Raw genomic sequence first — 25,071 nt, 5'->3', positions numbered from 1 at the left:
TTTAATTTCCTTTCTGTCTAACCACAGTGCTTTCTGTTGACACCTCTGTCCATTTCAGGAACTGTCCAGAGTAGGAGAAAATCCCCATAGCAAACCTATCCTTCTCCAGACAATTCCTAAAATGGACAGAGGTGTCAGCAAAGAGCACTATGGTCAGACAGAAAGGAAATTCAAAAAGAAAATAACTTCCTGTGGCGCATATAGCAGCTGATAAGTACTGGAAGGATTAAGATTTTTAATAGAAGTAATTTACAAATCTGTTTAACTTTCTGTAATCGGTTGATTTAAAAAAATATATGTTTTGCAGGGGAGTACTCCTTTAACCTCTTAAGGACTAAGGACGTTCTGGAACGTTCCCGCACCCAGGGGCTTTAAGGACCAAGGACGTTCCAGAACATCCTGGTGTTTTTCCGCTCTCTGCCGCACGCCGGGCAGAGATCGGAACGGCATGTCTGCTGTAATCGTTCAGCAGGCATGCCGTGCAAATGCCTAGGGGGGTCCCGGGACCCCCGCATGTCTGCGATCGCCGGAGATCGCTTGCAAAATCACGCAAGCGATCTTCGGTGATTCGGGTCATTCGGGTCACTTGTGACCCGATGACCCGGTAATAAATTGTGATCGGCGGTGTACAATTCACCGCCAATCACCTGCCGTTGCTGGGGAGCAGTGACAATACTGTCACCGCTCCAGCAACGCTGCTAGTGGCCGGCGATCGTCCGGCCAATAGCAGAGCGGCAGAGGAGGGGTTAACGGCTCCTTCCCGCTACTGCACCCGCTCTTTTCGTTCAGTCAGCGGGTGCAGCAGTGAGAAGAAGCCGTCGATCCCCCCTCGGAGCTGGAGCCCCCTCAGGAGCCGTAGAATAGGGAAAGCTGATTTCAGGGACAGGTAGGAGTTAATAGGTTAAAAAAAGTTCTATAAAAGTTTTTTTTTTAAAGTTTAAAAAAGTACCCCCCCTCTGACCCCCTAATAGGTCCCCCAGGGTCCTATTAGGGTCTGATCCCTGACCCCGGGTCCTATTAGGGGTTCAGGGAGCTGCGTGCGCCATCCCCTTTTTTTTTTTTCTTTTTTTAAATAAAAAAAATCCCCCCCTATAAAAGTTTAAAAAAAAAGTAAAAAAAAGTACCCCCCCTCTGACCCCCTAATAGGTCCCCCAGGGTCCTATTAGGGTCTGATCCCTTACCCTGGGTACTATTAGGGGTTCAGGGAGCTGCGTTTGCCACCCCTTTTTTTGGGGGGGGCCGCAGCTTTTTTTTTTTTTCCTATTACTGCTATACACTTTTTACACCAAGCACCACACAGTACATACTTCCCCCCCGCCACCGTAGAAAAAAGGCGATAGCCCGCCGGGCATTTTCGGCAGCAGAGGCTTACGCTTTTTAGCCTCCGACTCCAAATCTGCCAGTGATGACGAGGTAGATCCTACTTTTTTGTGTTCTTCCTCGCCCTCCTTATCCTCTAGTAGTGATGATGAGTCCCCTGTACGGCGGCGGAGATGCCGCCAGGCGAGGCCACGCACCCCCCATGAGAGTGACCCAGTGGCCGACACTAGAACGAGTGGCAATGCCGCTCGTAATAGGAGCCCGGCCCCCCCAGACAAGTGCACCGGCGATCTTCGTCAATTTGGGTCATTCGGGTCACTTGTGACCCGATGACCCGGTAATAAATGGTGATCGGCGGTGTACAATTCACTGCCAATCACCTGCCAAGCATTTTCGGTAAATTTTTTTTTTTTTTTTTTTTACATATACAAAAGTCGTGAAACCCCTGTGGGGTATTAAGGTTCACTTTACCCCTTGTTACGTTCTCCAAGGGGTCTAGTTTCCAAAATATAATGCCATGTGGTTTTTTTTTTTGCTGTCCTGGCACCATAGGGGCTTCCTAAATGCAGCATGCCCCCAGAGCAAAATTTTCTTCCAAAAAGCCAAATGTGACTACTCCTCTTCTGAGACCTGTAGTGCGCCAGTAGAGCACTTTTGACCATCATATGGGGTGTTTTCTGAATCGGGAGAAATTGGGCTTCAAATTTTGGGGGGTATTTTCTGCTATTACCCTTTTTAAAAATGTAAAATTTTTAGGAAAACAAGCATTTTATGTAATTTTTTTAAAATTTTTTTTTCACATTTGCAAAAGTCATGAAACACCTGTGGGGTATAAAGGCTCACTTAATTCCTTGTTACGTTCCCCGAGGGGTCTAGTTTCCAAAATGGTATGCCATCTGTTTTTTTTTTGTTTTTTTTTTGCTGTTTTGGCACCCTAGGGCTTCCTAAAGGTGACATGCCCCCCAAAAACCCTTTCAGAAAAATGTTCTCTCCAAAATCCCCTTGTCGCTCCTTCCCTTCTGAGCCCTCTACTGCGCCCGCCGAACAATTTACATAGACATATGAGGTATGTGCTTACTCAAGATAAATTGGGCTACAAATACGAGTAAAAATTTTCTCCTTTTACCCCTTGCAAAAATAAAAAAAATTGGGTCTACAAGAACATGCGTGTGTAAAAAATGAAGATTTTACATTTTCTCCTGCAATTTGCTGCTATTCCTGTGAAACACCTAAAGGGTTAAAACACTTACTGAATGTCATTTTGAATACTTTGGGTGGTGTACTTTTTATAATGGGGTCATTTATGGGGTATTTCTAATATAAAGACCCTTCAAATCCACTTCAAAACTGAACTGGTCACTGAAAAATAGTGAGTATGAAAATTTTGTGAAAAATTAGAAAATTGCTGCTGAACTTTAAAGCTCTCTGGTGTCTTCCAAAAGTAAAAACTCATCAATTTTATGATGCAAACCTGGTCCAGTCTTAAAGGGGTACTCCGGTGCTTAGATATCTTATCCCCTATCCAAAGGGGATATCTTATCCCCTATCTTATCCCCTATCTATGCCTGATCGCGGGAGTCCCGCTGCTGGGGACCCCTGTGATCTTGCACGCAGCACCCCGTTTGTAATCAGTCATGCCTCCGCCCCTGTGTGACATCACACTCCGCCCCTCAATGCAAGCCTACGGGAGGGGGCGTGATAGCTGTCACGCCCCCTCCCATAGACTTGCATTGAGGGGCGGAGCGTGAGGTCACACGGGGGCGGAGGCGTGACGTCACACGCAGCCGGCCCCGTGATCGACAATAATCAGACCCGGAGTGAACACGCTCCGGGGACTGATTACAAACGGGGTGCCGCGTGCAAGATCACAGTGGTCCCCAGCGGTGGGACTCCCGCGATCAGGCATCGTATCCCCTATCCTTTGGATAGGGGATAAGATGTCTAAGCACCGGAGAACCCCTTTAAGCTCACCTCCTCATAAAAGCTGATCAGGTTAGTTTGACAGGACCGATCCCTCATAAAACCATGCTCATATGGAGTTCTACATTTATTTACACAGAATATTCCCACAGAATTCTGACGTGTGAACATAAAATGAATGAGAAATACATTTTTTACTTGAGAGTCCAAGCAGCAGATGGTCATAATGTGGGAACAAATAAATAATATAATACAGAAAGACAAACAGTAGAACAATTCAAAAACAAAGAACATTTAAATAAAAACCTCTGACAAACCAGTATCAGTCACCTTGTTAAACTGGAACAGGTCCCTTTTCAGTCTCTCCCTCACAGAGTCTTGTCCAGACCTCAGAAAGCGTTTCATTTCTGCAGCACCCTAAACTCAGCAACACCCTGAAAATCCAATGAAAATAATAAATTATAACTCCACAAACATAAGCTTCATGATGGGTGCAAAACTAAGATTATAGAGAAAAAAAGGTATAGAGCATACATACATACAGAGCATGAATAAAAACCCCAGACAATCCAAACCTCGCTAAAACCATATATGATTAAAATGGACCGCATTAGGACCATGAGAACTACATACAGACATCCAAATGATGCAAAGTAATAATTAAAGGGATTCTCCGGCGCTAAGACATCTTATCCCCTATCCAAAGGATAGAGGATAAGATGCCTGATCGCGGGGGTCCCACCGCTGGGGACCCCCGTGATCTTGCACACTGAAGCTTCCAGTGAAAATGCGTCAGATTTCCTGAGGGCTGTAGACTTGTGCTATTTGTGTGAAGGGGTTAAAAGGGGTTCTCTGGCGCTAAGACATCTTATCCCCTATTGAAAGGATAGGGGATAAGATGCCTGATCGCGGGGATCCCGCCGCTGGGGACCCCCGTGATCTTGCATGCAGCACCCCATTAGAATCAGTCCCCGGAGCACGTTCGCTCCGGGTCTGATTACTGGCGATCACGGGGGCCGGAGCATTGTGACGTCACGGCCCCGCCCCGTGTGACTACATGCTTCGCCCCCTCAATGCAATCCTATGTGAGGGGGCGTGACAGTCGGTGTTCCGTTTGAAGCCTCGCTCTCCTTGTAACTCTACTAGCCGGTGGGCAGTGGACCACTCACACATTTTACGTGCATACCATTGTTGAAGAAAATTATTTCCTTTGTAGCATACAGCTGCTAAAAAGTACTGGAAGGGTAAAAAAATTTTAATAGACGTTTACAAATCTGTTAAACGGTTTGGCACCAGTTGATTTAAAAAAACGACCACGGACCTTAACGACCACGGACGTACATTTACGTCCTGTGTATGACCATCGGAAGGGTGCTCGCGTCATACACGGCAGGTTCCGGCTGCTAGCAGAAGCCGGGGACCCGCCCGTAATGGCCAACATCTGCAATCGCGCGGATGTCCGCCATCAACCCCTCAGATGCCGTGATCAATACAGATCACGGCATCTGCGGTATGACGGAACTTTGATTGGATAATCGGATCGCCCCCAGCGCTGCCTCGGCGATCCGATCATCCAGCATGACTTACCTAGCTCCGGCCGTCTCCTGGGGTCTTCTGCTCTGGTCTGCGATCGAGCAGACCAGAGCAGAAGATCACCGATAATACTGAGCAGTGCTGTGTCCTATGCATAGCACCACACAGTATTAGCAATCAAAGGATTGCTATAGATAGTCCCCTATGGGGACATAAAAAGTGTAAAAAAAAAGTGAAAAATCCCCTCCCCCAATAAAAATTGTCTGTTTTTCCCATTTTACCCCCAAAAAGCGTAATTTTTTTTAACAAACATATTTGGTATCACCCCATGCGTAAATGTCCGAACTATCAAAATATAGTGTTAATGATCCCGTACGGTGAATGGCGTAAACATAAAAAATAAAAAAAAGTCCAAAAATGCTGCTTTTTTGTCACATTTTATTCAAAAAATATTAATAAAAAATTATCTAAAAGTTTTATATATGCAAATGTGGTATCTAAAAAAAAGTACAGATGAAAAATGAGTTATAGGTGGTCAAAATAGGGCGATTTTAGATTACTGATGTTGTACAAAAAGTTTTTGATTTTTTTTTAAGCGGTACAAAATTATAAAAGTATCTAGCCATGGGTATCATTTTAATCGTATTGACCCACAGAATAAAGAACACATGTCATTTTTACCATAAAGTGTACAGTGTGAAAACAAAACCCTCCAAAATGTGCAAAACTTTGGTTTTCATTTAAACTTTTTTTGATGAAAGGTACCCTTTAAGGTGAAAATGGGCTTGGTCATTAAGAGGTTAAGGAGATCGCCAGTCTAATTTTTTTTTGTTTCCTTCTTCTTGCCTTCTAAGAGCTGTAATTGACTTTTTCCATCTACAAACCCATGTGAGGGCTTGTTTTTTGTGCAACCAATTGTACTTTGTCATAGCACCATTCCTTTTACCATAAAATGTATGACACAACCAAAAATAAATAATTAATATTTTTCGGGAAATAAAAAAAACAAAAAGACAAAAAAAAAAAACACAATGGAATTCGGAGGGTTGTGTTTTTACCCAGAAAACTTTATGGTAAAATGGACATCTTCAATTTATTTTATGGATCAGTACGATGATTAATAAAAGGATAATCATGCTTTATTATGTACTACTTGAAAAAATAATTTTTCAACAAAATAATGTTAAAAAAGTTATAAACTGCCATGTTCTGATCCCTATAACTCTTACATTTTTCTGTTTATGGGCTGTATGAGGGCTCAATAAGGCTGTGATCTGTATTTTGTAGCGGTACCACTTTAGCATATATACATGACTCTTTGATCACTTTTTATTTCATTTTCTTTTGGATGTTACCAAAAAGCAGCAATTTGTTTTACATTTAACCCCATTTTGGTATTGATCTGACTTTTGAATCACTTTTTTCTTTATTTATTTCTTGGATATTATGTTATATAAAATGCAATTCTGGGGTTTGGAAATTTTTTTGCACTTATGTCAGGGGTGTGGAAAAATTAAATAATAAACAAACAAAAAAAAAAACTACTTGTCCAAGGGACTAAAATGGAGCCCAATTTACTTGTCCCTCAATGACATTCTACTTGTTCGGGCTAATTTTTATTTTTGCACTCATGTTTTTCTCTCCTTGCCCCATAATAGCCATAACTCTTATTTTTCCAACTACAGACCCATATGAGAGCTTTTTTTTTTGTGGGACAATGCACATTGTAATGACATCTTTTATTTTTTTATATGCTCTGAAATCTAAATAAAATTGGTGGAATTGAAATAAAAAAGAAAGATTTGGTGTTTTTCTCTTTTATGTCACTTACCTTGTGGTCCAACTGACCTGTTATTTTAATACTTTAGGCCGGCCTAATTACAGCAATATCAAATTTTCTGGCATGTTTTACTAATTAAAAAAACAATTGCTAAACCTTTCAGAATTTTTTTTTTTATTGCCATTTTCTGACCCCTGTAACTTTTTTTTTTTTCGTATACCAAGCTGTTTGATGGTTAATTTTTTTGCGCAGTAATCTGTTTTGCAATTGGTCATTTAAGGCTGTTGCACATTCCTCCTCACACTCCCAAATGTGAATAATAGACTTTTTGATCGCTTTTTATTCATTTTTTCATGATATAAAAAGTGACCAAAAATACACTATTTTGGACTTTGGAATTTTTTTGCGCGCACGCCATTGACCGTGCAATTTAATTAACAATATATTTTTATAGTTTGAACATTTTCGCACGTGGCGATACCACATATGTTTATATATTTCCACAGTTTTTTTTTTTTATGGGAAAAGGGGGGTGATTCAAACTTTTAATAGGGAAGGGGTTAAATGACCTTTGTCAACTTTTTTTTTTCACTTTTTTTTGCAGTGTTATAGCTCCCTTAGGGACCTATAACACTGCACACACTGATCTCCTATGCTGATCCCTGCAAAGCCTTAGCTTTTCAGGGATCAGTCAGATAGGCGGTTGATTGCTCAAGCCTGTAGCTCAGGCTTGGAGCAATCAATCAACGATCGGACGCCGCGGAGAGAGGTAAGAAGACCTCCGCCTGCGTCCCAGCTGATCGGAACATCGCAATTTTATCGCGATGTCCCAATCAGCCCAATTGAGCTGCCGGGAACGGTTTTCTTTTGTTTTCAGACGCAGCGATCAACTTTGATCGCCGCGTCTGAAGGGTTAAATGCGCGCGGCACAACGATCGGTGCCACACGCTGTTAGCCCAGGGTCCGGGCTATCGTTAGCAGCCGGGACCGACCCAGTGTGATGCAGGGTCAAGGCGTGACCCTGTTTTTCACACTGGGCTTAGGGCGTACAGGTACGCCCTAAGTCCTTAAGAGGTTAATAGTTTGGACAATTGCACACGCAGCAATACCAAATATGTTTATTTTTTATTATTTTTATGTATTTTATATAGGAAAAAGTTTTATTTAACTTTTAATTAGGAAGGGATTACATAGTTACATAGTTAGTACGGTCGAAAAAAGACATATGTCCATCAAGTTCAACCAGGGAATTAAGGGGTAGGGATGTGGCGCGATATTGGGGAAGGGATGAGATTTTATATTTCTTCATAAGCATTAATCTTATTGAAGATTTGATTAATGTGTCTTTTAAACTTTTAAAAGTCTGCATTTATGTGAGCCAGTCATCCTATGTTCATGTAACCAGGTCAAGGGTGTGGTCTGTGACAGAGACAGATGGCTATGCGTCAGTTTGTCACCCAGGCTCCACCCCTTACGGAATGTAATCTGCTGGTAATCCCCAATGAGTAGTCTTTTTTCAAATCTGTAACATCCCCCATTGGCATTGTAGTATGGATCTGACATGTCCTGATTTATTGTCAAATGTCCCTATAATTCTACAAAACATCAAGGTTCTGAGTTAGTGGTTTGGGTGTAAGCAGATGGTCCCGCGGAGTACTCAATGCATGTCTTATCAAGTTATATACCCTTCAGTTTTCACTGCTGGTGGAGGGTTTTCTTGTTTATGTCCTTTCCTGGTGGCTCTTTGATAGGAGCCATGGGTAATTCACCTTTGAATTGCATGTTGACTAATGCCAGAAGTCTGTCCAATAAAACAGTGGAACTGGAGTGGTTGATGTCTGAGGAAAATGATGACATAGCGGGTATAACAGAGACTTGGTTGGACAATAGCTGTGACTGGGCAGTCAACATACAAGGTTATAGTCTATTCAGGAAGGATCGGACAAAATGGAAAGTGGAATGAGTTTGTCTTTATGTGAAATAGAGTCTGAAGGCCGCACTGCGGGAGGATATATGGGAGGGAAACGATAATATGGAGTCATTATGGTAGAAATATATGGAGATAAAAATAAAAAACAATTCTGATAGGGGTTTGTTATAAGCCACCAAACCTAATGGAAGAGGCAGAAGATCAATTACTGAGGCAAATAAACAAGGCAGCAAATCAGAATAAGGTGATAAAAAATGGGGGACTTTAACCTCTTCAGGACGCCGGGCCTATGCATACACCCTGCATCGCGAGTCCTTAAGGACGTGGGGCGTATGCATATGCCCGTGGGAATTCCGCTCCCCGATGCGAGCCGGTTGGGGACCAGACTGGGATGCCTTCTGAAATCAGCAGGCATCCCGACACATCGCCCAGGGCGGTCCTGAGACCCCCACCCCATGTCGGCGATCGCAGAAAATCGCATGTCAATTCAGAAATGCTTCCGGGCTGATCGGGTCTCTGGTGACCCGATTACCCGGAAAATAAGGATGATCGGAGTTGTCAGTGACAGCCCCGATCATCCTGAGGGCTAGGAGCGAGGTCGCAGTGCTGCGATCCCCTCCTATCCCCTGCCATTGGTCAGAACTATCAGAATATCCATTTTCCTTACTAGTAGAAAGCTTCAAAGTTAGAAAAATGCTAAATTTTCAAAATTTTCATGAAATTTTGGGATTTTTCACCAAAAAAGGATGCAAGTAACGCCGAAAAATTACCACCAAAATAAAGTAGAATATGTCACGAAAAAACAATCTCAGAATCAGAATAAAAAGGAGAGAAGTGGAGTCGCTCTTGCTCTAACTACAACCAAGATAGACCTGGGCTGCCCAATTTGTACACCTTACCCACGGTGTACTAAGAAAATTATAATAATATTGAACAGCGGAATATTGGGGCTCAAGGTCAAGCATTTGAGGACACAGGTGTATATACAATAATAATTTGATTTATTCTAATATAATAAAATAGAATCCTGAACAGTACCACCAATAACACACAGGGCCCTTGTGTAATTATGGTAATAACTGTAATTATTAAGCAAATAATACATATAAAATACAATTATAAAATTTATAATAATAATAAGACCACCTAAAGTATAAATATAGATATGGATATAAATAGTAATAGTCTATAGCAGCAATGGCAGTTTGAAAGTTCAATAATTGGTTAATTTTGCAATGAAAATATCCAAAAAATTATCCAACAGTCATTGATGTAGTCACTAGCAACTGTACTGTTGTCTCCTATAGCAACAGTATGAGGAACCACTCACAGCGTTCTGTGTGGTCTCATATAATAGATTTTAAATGAAAATAATCAGCCGCTTTGTTTCCAAATGGGTGATACAAGATGGTAAAAGACACAAGATGTTACAACTATTAACTGTTGAAAGACACACTGTTTATGCATGGTGGCTACATCTTATGTCTTTTACCATCTTGTATCACCCATTTGGAAACAAAGCGGCTGATTATTTTCATTTAAAATCTATTATATGAGACCACACAGAATGCTGTGAGTGGTTCCTCATACTGTTGCTGTAGGAGACAACAGTACAGTTGCTAGTGACTACATCAATGACTTTTGGATAATTTTTTGGATATTTTCATTGCAGGATTAACCAATTATTTAACTTTCAAACTGCCATTGCTGCTATAGACTATTACCATTTATATCCATATCTATATTTATACTTTAGGTGGTCTTATTATTAATTTTATAATTGTTTTTTATATATATTATTTGCTTAATAATTACAGTTATTACCATAATTACACAAGAACCCTGTGTGTTATTGGTGGTACTGTTCAGCATTTTATTTTATTATATTAGAATAAATCAAATAATTATTGTATATACACCTGTGTCCTCAAATTCTTGACCTTGAGCCCCGATAAATCGGTGCTCAGAATCAGAATATTCGGTAAAAGCGGTTGAGTTATTAATTCGTAAAGCGACGGTGGTCAGAATTGCGAAAAAGGGCTGCGTCCTTAACCCCTTAAGGACCGGAGGTTTTTCCGTTTTTGCATTTTCGTTTTTTGCTCCTTGCCTTTAAAAAATCATAACTCTTTCAAATTTACACCTAAAAATCCATATGATGGCTTATTTTTTGCGACACCAATTCTTCTTTGTAATGACGTCAGTCATTTTGCCCAAAAATCTATGGTGAAGCGGGAAAAAAAATCATTGTGCGACAAAATTGAAAAAAAAACGCTGTTTTGTAACTTTTGGGGGCTTCCGTTTCTACGTAGTACATTTTTCGGTAAAAATGACACCTGATATGTATTCTGTAGGTCCATACGATTAAAATGATACCCTACTTATATAGGTTTGATTTTGTCGGACTTCTGGAAAAAATCATAACTACATGCAGGAAAATTAATACGTTTAAAATTGTCATCTTCTGACCCCTATAACTTTTTTATTTTTCCGTGTATGGGGCGGTATGAGGGCTCATTTTTTGCGCCGTGATCTGAAGTTTTTAACGGTACCATTTTTGCATTGATAGGACTTATTGACTTTTTATTCATTTTTAAATGATATAAAAAGTGACCAAAAATGCACTATTTTGGACTTTGGAATTTTTTTGCGCGCACGCCATTGACCGAGCGGTTTAATTAATGATATATTTTTATAATTTGGACATTTCCGCACGCGGTGATACCACATATGTTTATTTTTATTTACACTGTGTTTTTTTTTTTATTGGAAAAGGGGGGTGATTCAAACTTTTTTTCACTTTTTTTTTGCAGTGTTATAGGTCCCATAGGGACCTATAACACTGCACACACTGATCTTCTATGTTGATCACTGGTTTCTCATAAGAAACCAGTGATCAACGATTCTGCCGCATGACTGCTCATGCCTGGATCTCAGGCACTGAGCAGTCATTCGGCGATCGGACAGCGAGTCCTGTCAGCTGTTCGGGATGCCGCGATTAGCCGCGGCTATCCCGAACAGCCCGACTGAGCTAGCCGGGAACTTTCACTTTTAGCCGCGCGGCTAAAGGGTTAATAGCGCGCGGCGCCGCGATCGGCGCTGCGCGCTATTAGAGGCGGGTCCCGGCTTCACTATGACGCCGGGCCCGCCATGATATGACGCGGGGTTACTGTGTAACCCCGCGTTATATCAGAAGAGCAGGACCAAGGACGTACCGGTACGTCCTTGGTCCTTAAGGGGTTAACTATCCTGATATAAACGGGGAGACTGAGACCTGTGAATCTCATAAAGGAAACAGGTTTCTGACTATAGCTAAAGACATCTACCTGGCCCAAATGGTGCAGGGCCCGACCAGAGGGGGCACCCTTCTGGACTGAATATTAACCAACAGACCTGACAGAGTAAGGGTGGGTTCACACTACGTTTTGTCCCATACGGGAGCGCATACGGCAGGGGGGAGCTAAAAGCTCGCGCTCCCGTATGTTACCGTATGTGCTCCCGTATGTCATTCATTTCAATGAGCCGACCAGAGTGAAACGTTCGGTCCGGTCGGCTCATTTTTGCGCCGTATGCGCTTTTACAACCGGACCTAAAACTGTGGTCAACCACGGTTTTAGGTCCGGTTGTAAAAGCCCATACGGCGCAAAAATGAGCCGACCGGACCGAACGTTTCACTCCGGTCGGCTCATTGAAATGAATGACATACGGGAGCGCATACGGTCACATACGGGAGCGCGAGCTTTTAGCTCCCCCCTGCCGTATGCGCTCCCGTATGGGACAAAACGTAGTGTGAACCCAGCCTTACTAATGTCCAAGTAGATGGACACCTAGGAAATAGTGATCATAATAAAATACATTATAACTTGTTCTTTAATAAGGGAATCTCTCTAGGGGCCACAAAAACAATGAACTTTTGGAAGGCAAAGTTTGATCAACTCAGAGAAGCCCTTAACAATATAAATTGGGATAATATCCTCAAAAACAAAAATACTGACACTAAATGGGAGACTTTTTATAATATCTTAAATTCTCACTGTAAGATGTATATACACGTTATGGGAATAAAAGGGTCAGAAATAAAAGAAAATTTATATGGATGAATAAAAATGTTAAGGGGGCAATAAATGACAAAAATAAAGCATTTAAAGCTACTAAAAGAGCTATGGAGAAGAATGTAAAATATGTTAAAAAAAAATAGATAAGAGCCGCAAAAATAGAGACAGAAAGACTCCTTGCCAAAGAGAGTAAAATTAACCCCAAAATGTTTTTTAACTATATAAATAGCAAAAAAGGTTAAAAATAAAAAAGTGTTGGCCCTTTAAAAAATGATGAGGAAGAAATTATAAACGGGGATCAGGAATAAGCTAATATATAAAAAAATTCTTCGCCACTGTATTCATCAAGGAAAATTAAATCCCAAGTGAAATACAGCGAGATAAGGTAAAATCCCCATTACAGGTCCACTGTCTAACTCAGGAAAAAGTACAGTGCCGCCTACAAAAAAAGCCAAAATAAACAAATCGCCAGGTTCAGTTGGCATTTACCCCCGTGTTCTAAAGGAATTAACCCCTTAACGACGCAGGACGTATATTTACGTCCTGCGCCGGCTCCCGCGATATGAAGCGGGATTGCGCCGCGATCCCGCATCATATCGCGTGGGTCCCGGCGCTAATCAACGGCCGGGACCCGCGGCTAATACCACACATCGCCGATCGCGGCGATGTGCGGTATTAACCCTTTAGAAGCGGCGGTCAAAGCTGACCGCCGCTTCTAAAGTGAAACTGAAAGTATCCCGGCTGCTCAGTCGGGCTGTTCGGGACCGCCGCGGTGAAATCGCGGCGTCCCGAACAGCTGATCGGACACCGGGAGGGCTCTTACCTGCCTCCTCGGTGTCTGATCGACGAATGACTGCTCCGTGCCTGAGATCCAGGCAGGTGCAGTCAAGCGCCGAAAATGCTGATCACAGGCGTGTTAATACACGCCTGTGATCAGGATGAGAGATCAGTGTGTGCAGTGTTATAGGTCCCTATGGGACCTATAACACTGCAAAAAAAAAGTAAAAAAAAAGTGTTAATAAAGGTCATTTAACCCCTTCCCTAATAAAAGTTTGAATCACCCCCCTTTTCCCATACGAAAAATAAAACAGTGTAAAAAAAAAAAAAAATAAACATATGTGGTATCGCTGCGTGCGTAAATGTCCGAACTATAAAAATATATAATTAATTAAGCCGTACGGTCAATGGCGTACACGCAAAAAAATTCCAAAGTCCAAAAAAGCGTATTTTGGTAACTTTTTATAACATTAAAAAATGAATAAAAAGTGATCAAAAAGTCAGATCAAAACAAAAATCATACCAATAAAAACTTCAGATCACGGCGCAAAAAATTAGTCCTCATACCGCCCCGTACGTGGAAAAATAAAAAAGTTATAGGGGTCAGAAAATGACATTTTTAAAATGTATAAATTTTCCTGCATGTAGTTATGATTTTTTCCAGAAGTGCGACAAAATCAAACCTATATAAGTAGGGTATCATTTTAACCGTATGGACCTACAGAATAATGATAAGGTGTAATTTTTACCGAAATATGCACTGCGTAGAAACGGAAGCCCCCAAAATTTACAAAATGGCGTTTTTTTTTTCGATTTTGTCGCACAATTATTTTTTTTTCCATTTTGCCGTGCATTTTTGGGTAAAATGACTAATGTCACTGCAAAGTAGAATTGGCGACGCAAAAAATAAGCCATAATATGGATTTTTAGGTGGAAAATTGAAAGGGTTATGATTTTTAAAAGGTAAGGAGGAAAAAACGAAAGTGCAAAAACGGAAAAACCCTGAGTCCTTAAGGGGTTAAGTAATGTAATAGACAGACCAATATTTTTAATATTCAGGGACTCTATAGTAACAGGGACCGTTCCCCAGGACTGGCCAATGGCAAATGTGGTGACAATATTTAAAAAGGGGTCAAAAGGTAACCCCGGGAATTATAGACCTGTTAGATTTACCTCTGTTGTATGTAAATTGTTTGAGGGTTTTCTAAGGGATACTATTTTGGAGTATCTTGATAAAAATAAATGTAACTCCATATCAGCATAAAACTAGAATACAAAAGACAAAAGCGCTCCCTCGTGTGACACCTTCGGCATAGAAATTAAAAATAGGTGAGCCAAGGGTTAAAGGGGTATTACGGGCAAAAACATCTTATCCCCTATCAAAAGGATAGGTGATAAGATGTCTTATCGCGGGGGGCCCGCCGCTGGTACCCCCGCGATCTCCCTGCAGCAGCCCGCGTTCTATGCGTAGCTGCGTCTGAAGTTTCAGAAACCTCCGGGCTTCCGGGACGGGGACGTGACGTCAAGCCACGTCCCCTCCATTAATTTCTATGGGAGGGGGCGTTGCGGACGTTACGCCCCCTCCCATAGAAATGAATGTAGGGGCGTGGCGTGACATCACGTCCCCGTCTCGGAAGCCCAGAGGTTTCCGAAACTTCAGACGCAGCTACGCATAGAATGCGGGCTGCTGCAGGGAGATCGCGGGGGGTCCCAGCGGTGGGCCCCCAGCTATCAGACATCTTATCCCCTATCCTTTCGATAGCGGATAAGATGTTTTTGCCCGGAATACCCCTTTAACTCACCTAAAACGGTTGTACAAATTCTGGCACAACACGTATATGCAGTTGGTCATTTAAGGCTGCTGCACATTCTTCCTCACACTCCCAAGAGTGAATAATAGATTCCAATACCACTCCAAACTTCACTGAGGATAATAGGTACTGCCAGTAAGGTGATCCAGGGGTGATGATAAAAACTTATTTTATTAAAACATGCTACGCGTTACGAAACCGGATCGGTTTCTTCTTCAGGATGACAAAAATCACTTAATGCTCAGAATACCCACAATTCCAATCACATGACAGGAAATGACATCAACAATACACACATTTCACAAAATATATAAAAAAAATATATATATCAGTAAGTAAAGACACAGCGATCGGCACTGTTAAATGAATATCCAGGTGTAACACTCCTCCCTTGAATATATGCTATCGGCTTCCCTTATCAATGCATACCTGTGACCCTCCACGCCGTGCTCAACCCCATTTAGACTTCATCACAATGCATATGTAAGAAAAAAAAGAAAGCAGGGGGGGCAGGACGCCAGGGTCCGCAGCGAGGTGCAGTTACCAGCAGCTTTGATGCCGAGAGGTGGCGTTTCTTTAGACTATGCCTCTTCCGTCACCTGGATGTAGGTAAATACGCTTCTCTATCCACGTCAAGGAAGGTAGGCGTTTCCATTAAAATCAAAAACAGAAAGTAAACACAACTTTAACACAATGCAATAACTTCAGAATTAGCTCATAAAAAAACACTCATGTCTAGTCTATCATTTAAACTGAGACCACCTTGTGCATTCGTTTTTAGAATCCATTTCCCTTCTTTTTGTAGAAGGATTTTCTTAATTTCACCACTGTTTGCTGAGACTGCACGTTCTATTCCAAAAAATTGAAGTACTTTAGGATCCCTGTTGTGCTCATCTCTAATATGTGATATAAGTCTAGGGGACCCTTTACCCATACGCACAGGTAAAGGGTCCCCTAGACTTATATCACATACTAGAGATGAGCACAACAGTGATCCTAAAGTACTTAGATTTTTTGGAATAGAGCGTGCAGTCTCAGCAAACGGTGGTGACATTAAGAAAATCCTTCTACAAAGAAAAGGGAAATGGATTCTAAAAACGAATGCACAAGGTGGTCTCGGTTTAAATGAGAGATTAGACATGAGTGTTTTTCTATGAACTTATTCTGAAGTTATTGCATTGTGCTAAAGTTGTGTTTACTTTCTGTTTTTGATTTTAATGGAAACGCCTACCTTCCGTGACGTGGATAGAGAGGCGTATTTACCTGCATCCAGGTGACTGAAGAGGCGTATTCTGAAGAAGCGCCACCTCTTGGCATGAAAGCAGCTGTTAACTGCACCTTGCTGCGGACCCTGGCGTCCTGCTTTTAGGATCTGTTATGCACCTGAATAAAAAGACAAAGTCTGCACCTTCCAAGAGACCAAGAGACTCTGACTCCTAAGTGCCCCCCCCCCCCCCCCGGCTTTCTTTTTGTTCTAACATATGCATATATACAGTGGGGATCAAAAATTTGGGCACCCCAGGTATAAAATTGTATTAATGTGCATAAAGAAGCCAAGGAAAGATGGAAAAATCTCCAAGAGGCATCAAATTACAGATTAGACATTCTTATGATATGTCAACAAAAGTTAGATTTTATTTCCATAATTTACACTTTCAAAATAACAGAAAACAAAAAAAAGGCACCCTGCAGAATTAATATCTTGTACTGCCCCCTTTGGCAAGTATCACAGCTTGTAAACGCTTTTTGTAGGCAGCCAAGAATCTTTCATTTCTTGTTTGAGGTATCTTTGCCCATTCTTCCTTGCAAAAGTCTTCCAGTTCTTTGAGATTTCTGGGCTGTCTGTCACGCACTGCTCTTTTAAGGTTATGTTGAGGTCAGGAGATTGTGAAGGCCATGGCAAAACACTCAGTTTACGCCTCTTGATGTAATCCCCCGTGGATTTTAAGGTGTGTTTAGGATCATTATCCATTTGTAGAAGAAGCCATCCTCTCTTTAACTTCAGATTTTTCACAAATGGCAACAAGTTAGCATCCAAAATTTGCTGAAATTTTATTGAATTCATTTTTCCTTCTACTCAAGATTTTTCCTGTGCCACTGGCTGCAATACAACCCCAAAGAATGATTGATCCACCCCCATGCTAAACAGTTGGACAGAGGTTCTTTTCATTAAATTCTGTTCCCTTTCTTCTCCAAACGTACCTTTGCTCATTCTGGCCAACAAGTTCAATTTTAACCTCATCGGTCCACAGAACTTGTTTCCAAAATGCATCAGGCTTGTCTATATGTTCATTTGCAAAGTTCAAACACTGATTTTTGTGGTGAGGACGTAGAAGAGGTTTTCTTATGATGACTCTTACATGAAGACCATATTTGTACAAGTATCTCTTTATAGTGTACCACAACTCCAGTGTCTGCCAGATCTTTCTGGAGGGTTTGTGCAGTAACATAGTTCATGAGGTTGAAAAAAAACCAGAGTCCATCAAGTTCAACCTATATCCCTAATGAGTCCCTACTGAGTTGATCCAGAGGAAGGCAAAAAAAACCTCATACTAGAGGTAAAAATTCCTTCCTGACTCCAAATATGGCAGTCAGAATAAATCCCTGGATCAACGTTCTGTCCATATAAATCTAGTATACATAACCAGCTATGTTATTACTCTCCAAGAATGCATCCAGACCTGTTTGGAACTCTTTTACAGAGATCACCATGACCACCTCCTCAGGCAGAGAATTCCACAGTCTCACTGCTCTTACAGTAAAGAATCCCCGTCTGTGCTGGTGTAGAAACTTTCTTTCCTCTTAATGTAGAGGATGCCCCCTTGTTATAGATACAGTCCTGGGTATAAATAGATCATGGCAGAGATCTATGTACTGTCCCCTGATATATTTATACATAGTTATTAGGTCTCCCCTAAGCCTTCTTTTTTCTAAACTAAATAACCCTAATTCTGATAATCTTTCTGGGTACTGTAGTCCTCCCATTTCCCGTATTACTCTGGTTGCCAGTCTTTGAACCCTCTCCAGCTCCACTACATCTTTCTTGTACACTGATGCCTAGTACTGTACACAGTATTCTATGTGTGGTCTGACTAGAATTATTTCCTTGTAGTGGACATCTATGCCTCTATTGATGCACCCCATGATTTTATTAGCCTTGGCAGCAGCTGCCCGACACTGGTCACTACAGCTAAATTTACTGTTAACTAAGACTCCTAAGTCCTTTTCCATGTCAGTCATCCCAAGTGTTCCTCCATTTATTACATAACCCCAGCCCGGATTTTTCCTCCCCATGTGCATTACCTTACATTTATCAGTGTTGAACCTCATTTGCCACTTCCCAGCCCAAACCTCCAACCTATCCAGATCCATTTGTAACAGTGCACAGTCCTCTATAGTGTTTATGCTTTACAGAGTTTAGTATCATCTGCAAAGATTGTTACTTTACTATTCAACCCCTCTATAACGTGGGTTTTGAATTGTTTTACTCACAATCCTGCGAGCTGTTCTGTCTGATATTTTTCTTGGTCTTCCAGATCTTGCTTTAACTTCCACTGTTCCTGATGACTGCCATTTCTTAATTACATTCCGAACAGAGGATATTGACATCTGAAGATGTTTTGCTATCTTCTTATAGCCTTCTCCAGCTTTGCGAGCCTCAACTATTTTCAGTTTCAGATTTCTAGACAAATGCTTAGAAGAACCCATGGTGCTGATTGTTGGGGCAAGGTCAGATGAGTCTGGGCATTTAAAACCTTTGAGATTGACATCACCTGTTCTTCCCAGATGATGATTGAGAACAATCCTTGACACTGGCAGGTCTCAGCTTTGCAAAGGGGGCAGTGCTATAATAGTTACATAGTTAGTACGGTCGAAAAAAGACATATGTCCATCAAGTTCAACCAGGGAATTAATGGGTAGGGGTGTGGCGCGATATTGGGGAAGGGATGGGATTTTATATTTCTTCATAAGCATTAATGTTATTTTGTTCCATGAATTTATCTAATCCTGTTTTAAAGCTGTTAATTGTTCCTGCTGTGACCAGTTCCTGAGGTAGACCGTTCCATAAATTCACAGTCCTCACGGTAAAGAAGGTGTGTCGCCCCTTGAGACTAAACTTTTTCTTCTCCAGACGGAGGGAGTGCCCCCTTGTCCTTTGGGGGGGGTTTAACCTGGAACAGTTTTTCTCCATATTTTTTGTATGGGCCATTAATATACTTACATGCTATAAATTCTGCAGGGTGCCCAAACTTTTGCAGACGCCATTTTTTTGTTTTCTGTAATTTTGAAAGTGCAAATGATGGAAATAAAATCTAACTTTTGTTGACATATTATAAGAATATCTAATCTGTAATTTGATGAGTTTTGGAGATTTTTCCATCTTTCCTTGGCTTCTTTATGCACATTAATACAAATTTTTACCTGGGGTGCCAAAACTTTTACCTGGGGTGCCCCAAAAAAATTGCTTTTGATAAATTCAGCACCAATGCATTTTCCAATGCATTTCGGTCTAAAATAGACTAGCATGCATCATATTCTAATAATCCTCTAGAGCAAAAGTCGCAAAAGTCACACATATTTAGACTGCGACTTTCTGTGCGACAAATTTAGACAGGAAAAACCAGTCTAAATCCATTCATAAATATCCCCCACTGTGTTTCATATAGGATTTCAATATATTGGAACAATGTTTATTCATCCTTTGATGAACAGTCTGAATAGTTCATCCAATATACTGTATTCCACATGCACAAGTAAGTAAGTAAACAGCATAGCTAGATGCACATGTAAAAAAAAAAAAAAAAAATTAATAAATTTAATACTAAACATCTGACCTGTGAAATTGTGGTGTGGATGCTGGATAAGTGTTTGTAGAAAACTGTAATTTAGTTGGCTCGAGGACTAATAAAAATGTCAGTAAACTGCGGGGATGCTAGGAAATATTTTACTATTATATTGAAATATAATACAATATAATATTGTGAGATTAATATTCTGTAGATTATGTTTCTGTATGATGCAGAATTAAACATCTCGTATATCGATTGTACTCAATAAAGATACCAGATAATTACTGGTGTATTGGTGTGTAAAAAAGATTATTTTATTTATTTTACACTATAAGTTATGCTGCTGCATACTATGAAATTGTGCCTGTCGTGTGGGGCAGTATGTACATTATGATAGTAAACTTTATGGTAAATACTGCCCCACACGACAGGCACAATTTCATAGTATGCAGCAGCATAACTTATAGTGTAAAATAAATAAAATAATCTTTTTTACACACCAATACACCAGTAATTATCTGGTATCTTTATTGAGTACAATCGATATACGAGATGTTTAATTCTGCATCATACAGAAACATAATCTACAGAATATTAATCTCACAATATTATATTGTATTATATTTCAATATAATAGTAAAATATTTCCTAGCATCCCCGCAGTTTACTGACATTTTTATTAGTCCTCGAGCCAACTAAATTACAGTTTTCTACAAACACTTACAAATGTAACTTACATATCTTACTCACCAATACATTGACAAAATCCTTCAAGCCGAACACGATACACCCAGCAGCTCTCTCTGCATCCAATCACAAAGTTACACTCGGTACATTGTATACAAACAGTACATTTTATGAATGAATGCTCCCGTTCTCAGCCGGCACGTCACATATTCGGCATCCAGGTGACGTACCACACCTGTCACAAACTCCCGCACTTTTTTAAGTATACACTGTATATAAAGACTGTCTGTACCCCTGTTGTCTATGACCTGATGAAGCAAGGGACCCCTTGCGAAACGCGTCGTCTGAATAAAGCTTTTAAAACTTTCAATTGCTCCCGTACCTTCCTTCTTCTCCAACCCCCACCTGGGTCGGGAGTTGAAACATCCATGCATCCGGAGGCGCCCCAGAGAAGCATCGCCATTTTTACCAGGACTGGACATGCACCCTGCCGAGGTTATCCAGCATCCACACCACTATCTACCAGACCGACACCACGGAGTATCGGGATAGATGCTTGGCAGCCCAGAGGAGAACGCTTAGAGTGCATGCACTCAGAAAGCCCACATCAGTGTTGTGCCTGAGCTTGCACAACACTAGAAGGTGAGTGTGCTAACACACACTTCAATTTGGCTCCATAATTCCTGTATGCGCAATTTTACATCCTTTGCGATTACCATCATTTACGGCACTTAGATAGCGCCCCCTTTGTTTCCTTTCTTTTTTCCTTTTCTGACCTGTGGAATTGGAATTTAAAGTCCGAGCTCCCACTGGGGCAATCCATTCGCAGCACAAGCAATGACTGGAGCCACAAGGAAAGGTGCCCACCCACCGATCACCTGACCGAGTCACATAAATGGTATCATGAAATACAGCAGCATCCTGAAAATGTAAGTAGCTATTCTTAGGTTTAACCCTTAGTTTACTAGGGGCCAGACGTGCATTTAGATTCTTTGCCCTTCAAAATGTTATACCAGGCTTAGGAGGAATATGTTTTTTTTTTTTTTTTTTTTAAAGAGGATCTAGTTTTAAAGGGGTACTACCATGGAAAACCTTTTTTTTTTTAAATCAACTGGTGCCAGAAAGTTAAACAGATTTGTAAATCACAGCTATTAAAAAAATCTCAATCCAGTACTTTTTAGGGGCTGTATACTAAAGAGAAATCCAAAAAAGAAATGAATTTCCTCTGATGTCATGACCACAGTGCTCTCTGCTGACCTCTGCTGTCCATTTTAGGAATTGTCCAGAGCAGCTTATGTTTGCTTTTTGGATTTTCTCCTGCTCTGGACAGTTCCTAAAATGGACAGCAGAGGTCAGCAGAGAGCACTGTGGTCATGACATCAGAGGAAATGCATTTCTTTTTTGGATTTCTCTTTAGCATACAGCCACTGAATACTGACCAGTGCTTGTTTAAAATCTGTTTAATCTTCGAGCTATCACAACTATTATTAGTAATAAAATGGAAATGGAATTTTTTATTACTCGAATCAGATGATATTTTATTCTAATTTCTAACAAGTTTCACTAAATCCCATTGTTTCAAAGGAAGGGTCTTATTAACCCCCTTAAGGACCACAGGTTTTTCCATTTTTGCACTTTCATTTTTTCCTCATCACATTCTAAAAAATCATAACACTTTAAATTTTGCACCTAAAAACTCAAATGAGGGATACTTTTTTGCGCCACCAATTGTACTTTAACCCCTTAAGGACCCAGCCCATTTATACCTTACGAACCCGGACATTTTTTTGCACATCTGACCACTGTCACTTTAAGCATTAATAACTCTGGGATGCTTTTAATTTTCATTCTGATTCAGAGATAGTTTTTTTGTGAAATATTCTACTTTATCTTAGTGGTAAAATTTTGTCAATACTTGCATCCTTTCTTGGTGAAAAATTCAAAAATTTGATGAAAAAATAGAATTTTTTTTAAATTTGAAGCTCTCTGCTTATAAGGAAAATGGATATTCCAAATAAATTATATATTGATTTACATATACAATACGTCTACTTTATGTTTGCATCATAAAGTTGACATGTTTTTACTTTTGGAAGATATCAGAAGGCTTCAAAGTTCAGCAGAAATTTTCACATTTTTCCCAAAATGTTAATGAAATTTTTCAGGGACCAGTTCAGTTTTGAAGTAGATTTGAAGGGCCTTCATATAAGAAATACCCCACAAATGACCCAATTCTAAAAACTGCACCCCTCAAAGTATCCAAAATGACATTCAGTAAGTGTGCTAACCCTTTAGGTGTTTCACAGGAATAGCAGCAATGTGAAGGAGAAAATTCAAAATCTTCATTTTTTACACTCGCATGTTCTTGTAGACCCAGTTTTTGAATTTTTACAAGTGGTAATAGGAGTAAAAGCCCCCCAAAATTTGTAACCCAATTTCTTTCGAGTAAGGAAATACGTGTTCGTCGGGCGCAGTAGAGGGCTCAGAAGGGAAGGAGCAACAATGGGATTTTGGAGAGTGAATTTTGCTGAAATAATTTTTGGGGGGCATGTCACATTTAGAAAGCCCCTATGGTGCCAGAACAGCATAAAACCCCACATGGCACATCATTTTGGAAACTATACCCCTCAAGGTACATAACAAGGGGTCCAGTTAGCTTTAACACCCCACAGGTGTTTGACGACTTTTCGTTAAAATCAGATGTGTAAATAAAAAAATAAAAATTCTCACTACAGTGCAGTTTTTTACCCAAATTTACCATTTTTATAAAGGGTAATGGGAGAAAATGCCCCCCAAATTTGTAACCCCATCTCTTCTGAGTATGGAAATACCCCATGTTAGGACGTAAAATGCTCTGCTGGCGAACTACAATGCTCAGAAGAGAAGGAGTCACATTTGGCTTTTTGAAAGCAAATTTTGCTGAAATGGTTTTTGGGGGGTATGTCGCATTTAGGAAGCCCCTGCAAAAAATAACCTCAAGGCATACTATTTTGGAAACTAAACCTCTTAAGGAACTTAACAAGGGGTACAGTGAGCCTTAACTACCCAGAGGTGTTGCCGACATTTTGTTTAAGTTGGATGTGTAAATGAAATTTTTTTTATTTTTTACAAAAATGCATTTTTCCCTAAATTTTACATATTTACAAGGGGTAATAGGAGTAAATGACCCCCAAAATTTGTAACCCTATTTCTTCTGAGTATGGAAATACCCCATGTGTGGACGTCAAGTGCTCTGCTGGTGAACTATAATGCTCAGAAGAGGAATGGTAGTTAGGGGCCATGTGCGTTTACAAAGCCCCCCATGGTGCAAGAACAGTGGACCCCCCACAAGTGACCCCATTTTGTAAACTACACCCCTTACAGAATTTAATAAGGGGTGCAGTGAGTATTTACACCCCACTGGCGTTTGACACATCTTTGGAACAGTGGGCTGTGCAAATGAAAAATTACATTTTTCATTTTCACGGACCACTGTTCCAAAAATCTGTCAGACACCTGTGGGGCGTAAATGCTCCCTGTAACCCTTATTACATTACATGAGGGGTGTAGTTTCCAAAATTGGGTCACGTGGGGTCACGTCCATTGTTCCAGCACTATCGGGGCTTTGTAAACACACGTGGCCTTCAATTCCAGACAAATTTTCTCTTCAAAATCCCAATGGCGCTCCTTCTCTTCTGAGCATTGTAGTTCACCCGCAGGGAACTTTACATCCACATATGGGGTATTTCCAGAAATTGATTACAAATTTTGGGGGGCTTTTTTCCTATTTTCCCTTGTGAAAATGAAATATTTAGGGTAACACCAGCATTTTAGTGAAAACATTTTTTTCTTCATTTTCCCATCCAACTTTAATGAAAATTCGTCAAACACCTGTGGGGTGTTAAGGCTTACTATACCTCTTGTTTTGTTCCGTGAGGGGTGTAGTTTCCAAAATGGAGTTACATTTGGGTATTTATTTTTTTGCATTTGTCAGAACCGCTGTAAAATCAGCCACCCCTGTGCAAATCACCAATTTAGGCCTCCAATGTACATGGTGCGCTCTCACTCCTTAGCCTTGTTGTGCGCCCGCAGAGCATTTTACGCCCACATGCGGGGTATTTCCGTACTCAGGAGAAATTGCGTTACAAATTTTGGGGGTCTTTTTTTCCTTTTACAGCTTGGGAAAATAGAAAGTATGGGGCAACACCAGCATGTTTTTTTTACACTAACAGGCTGGTGTAGCCCCCAACTTTTCCTTTTCATAAGGGGTAAAAGGAGTAAAAGCCACCCAAAATTTGTAGTGCAATTTCTCCCGAGTATGGAAATACCCCATATGTGGCCCCAAACTGTTTTCTTGATATACGACGGGGCTCCGAAGTGAGAGATCGCCATGTGTATTTGAGGACTAAATGAGGGATTGCATAGGGGTGGACATAGGAGTATTCTATGCCAGTGATTCCCAAACAGGGTGCCTCCAGCTGTTGCTAAACTC

The 25,071-nt window shown here is 40.7% G+C and overlaps 1 protein-coding gene across 7 annotated transcripts in view; it reads right to left on the bottom strand.

Moving 5' to 3' along the window:
• Window positions 1–25,071, bottom strand: part of LLGL2 (LLGL scribble cell polarity complex component 2) — a 578,766-nt gene that overhangs the window by 498,810 nt on the left and 54,885 nt on the right. For all 7 annotated transcript variants that reach the window (XM_056550314.1, XM_056550313.1, XM_056550316.1 and 4 more), the window contains exon 3: window positions 3,571–3,674. In XM_056550314.1, coding sequence (XP_056406289.1) covers window positions 3,571–3,645 — 75 coding nt within the window. In that variant the 5' untranslated portion in view covers window positions 3,646–3,674. The remainder of the gene's footprint in view (window positions 1–3,570; window positions 3,675–25,071) is intronic.

Source organism: Hyla sarda, chromosome 13, assembly GCF_029499605.1.
Source record: "Hyla sarda isolate aHylSar1 chromosome 13, aHylSar1.hap1, whole genome shotgun sequence".
NCBI lineage: Eukaryota > Metazoa > Chordata > Amphibia > Anura > Hylidae > Hyla > Hyla sarda.
Note: the sequence above shows the minus strand (reverse complement) of the source record. Positions and strands in the feature narration are given on the sequence as shown.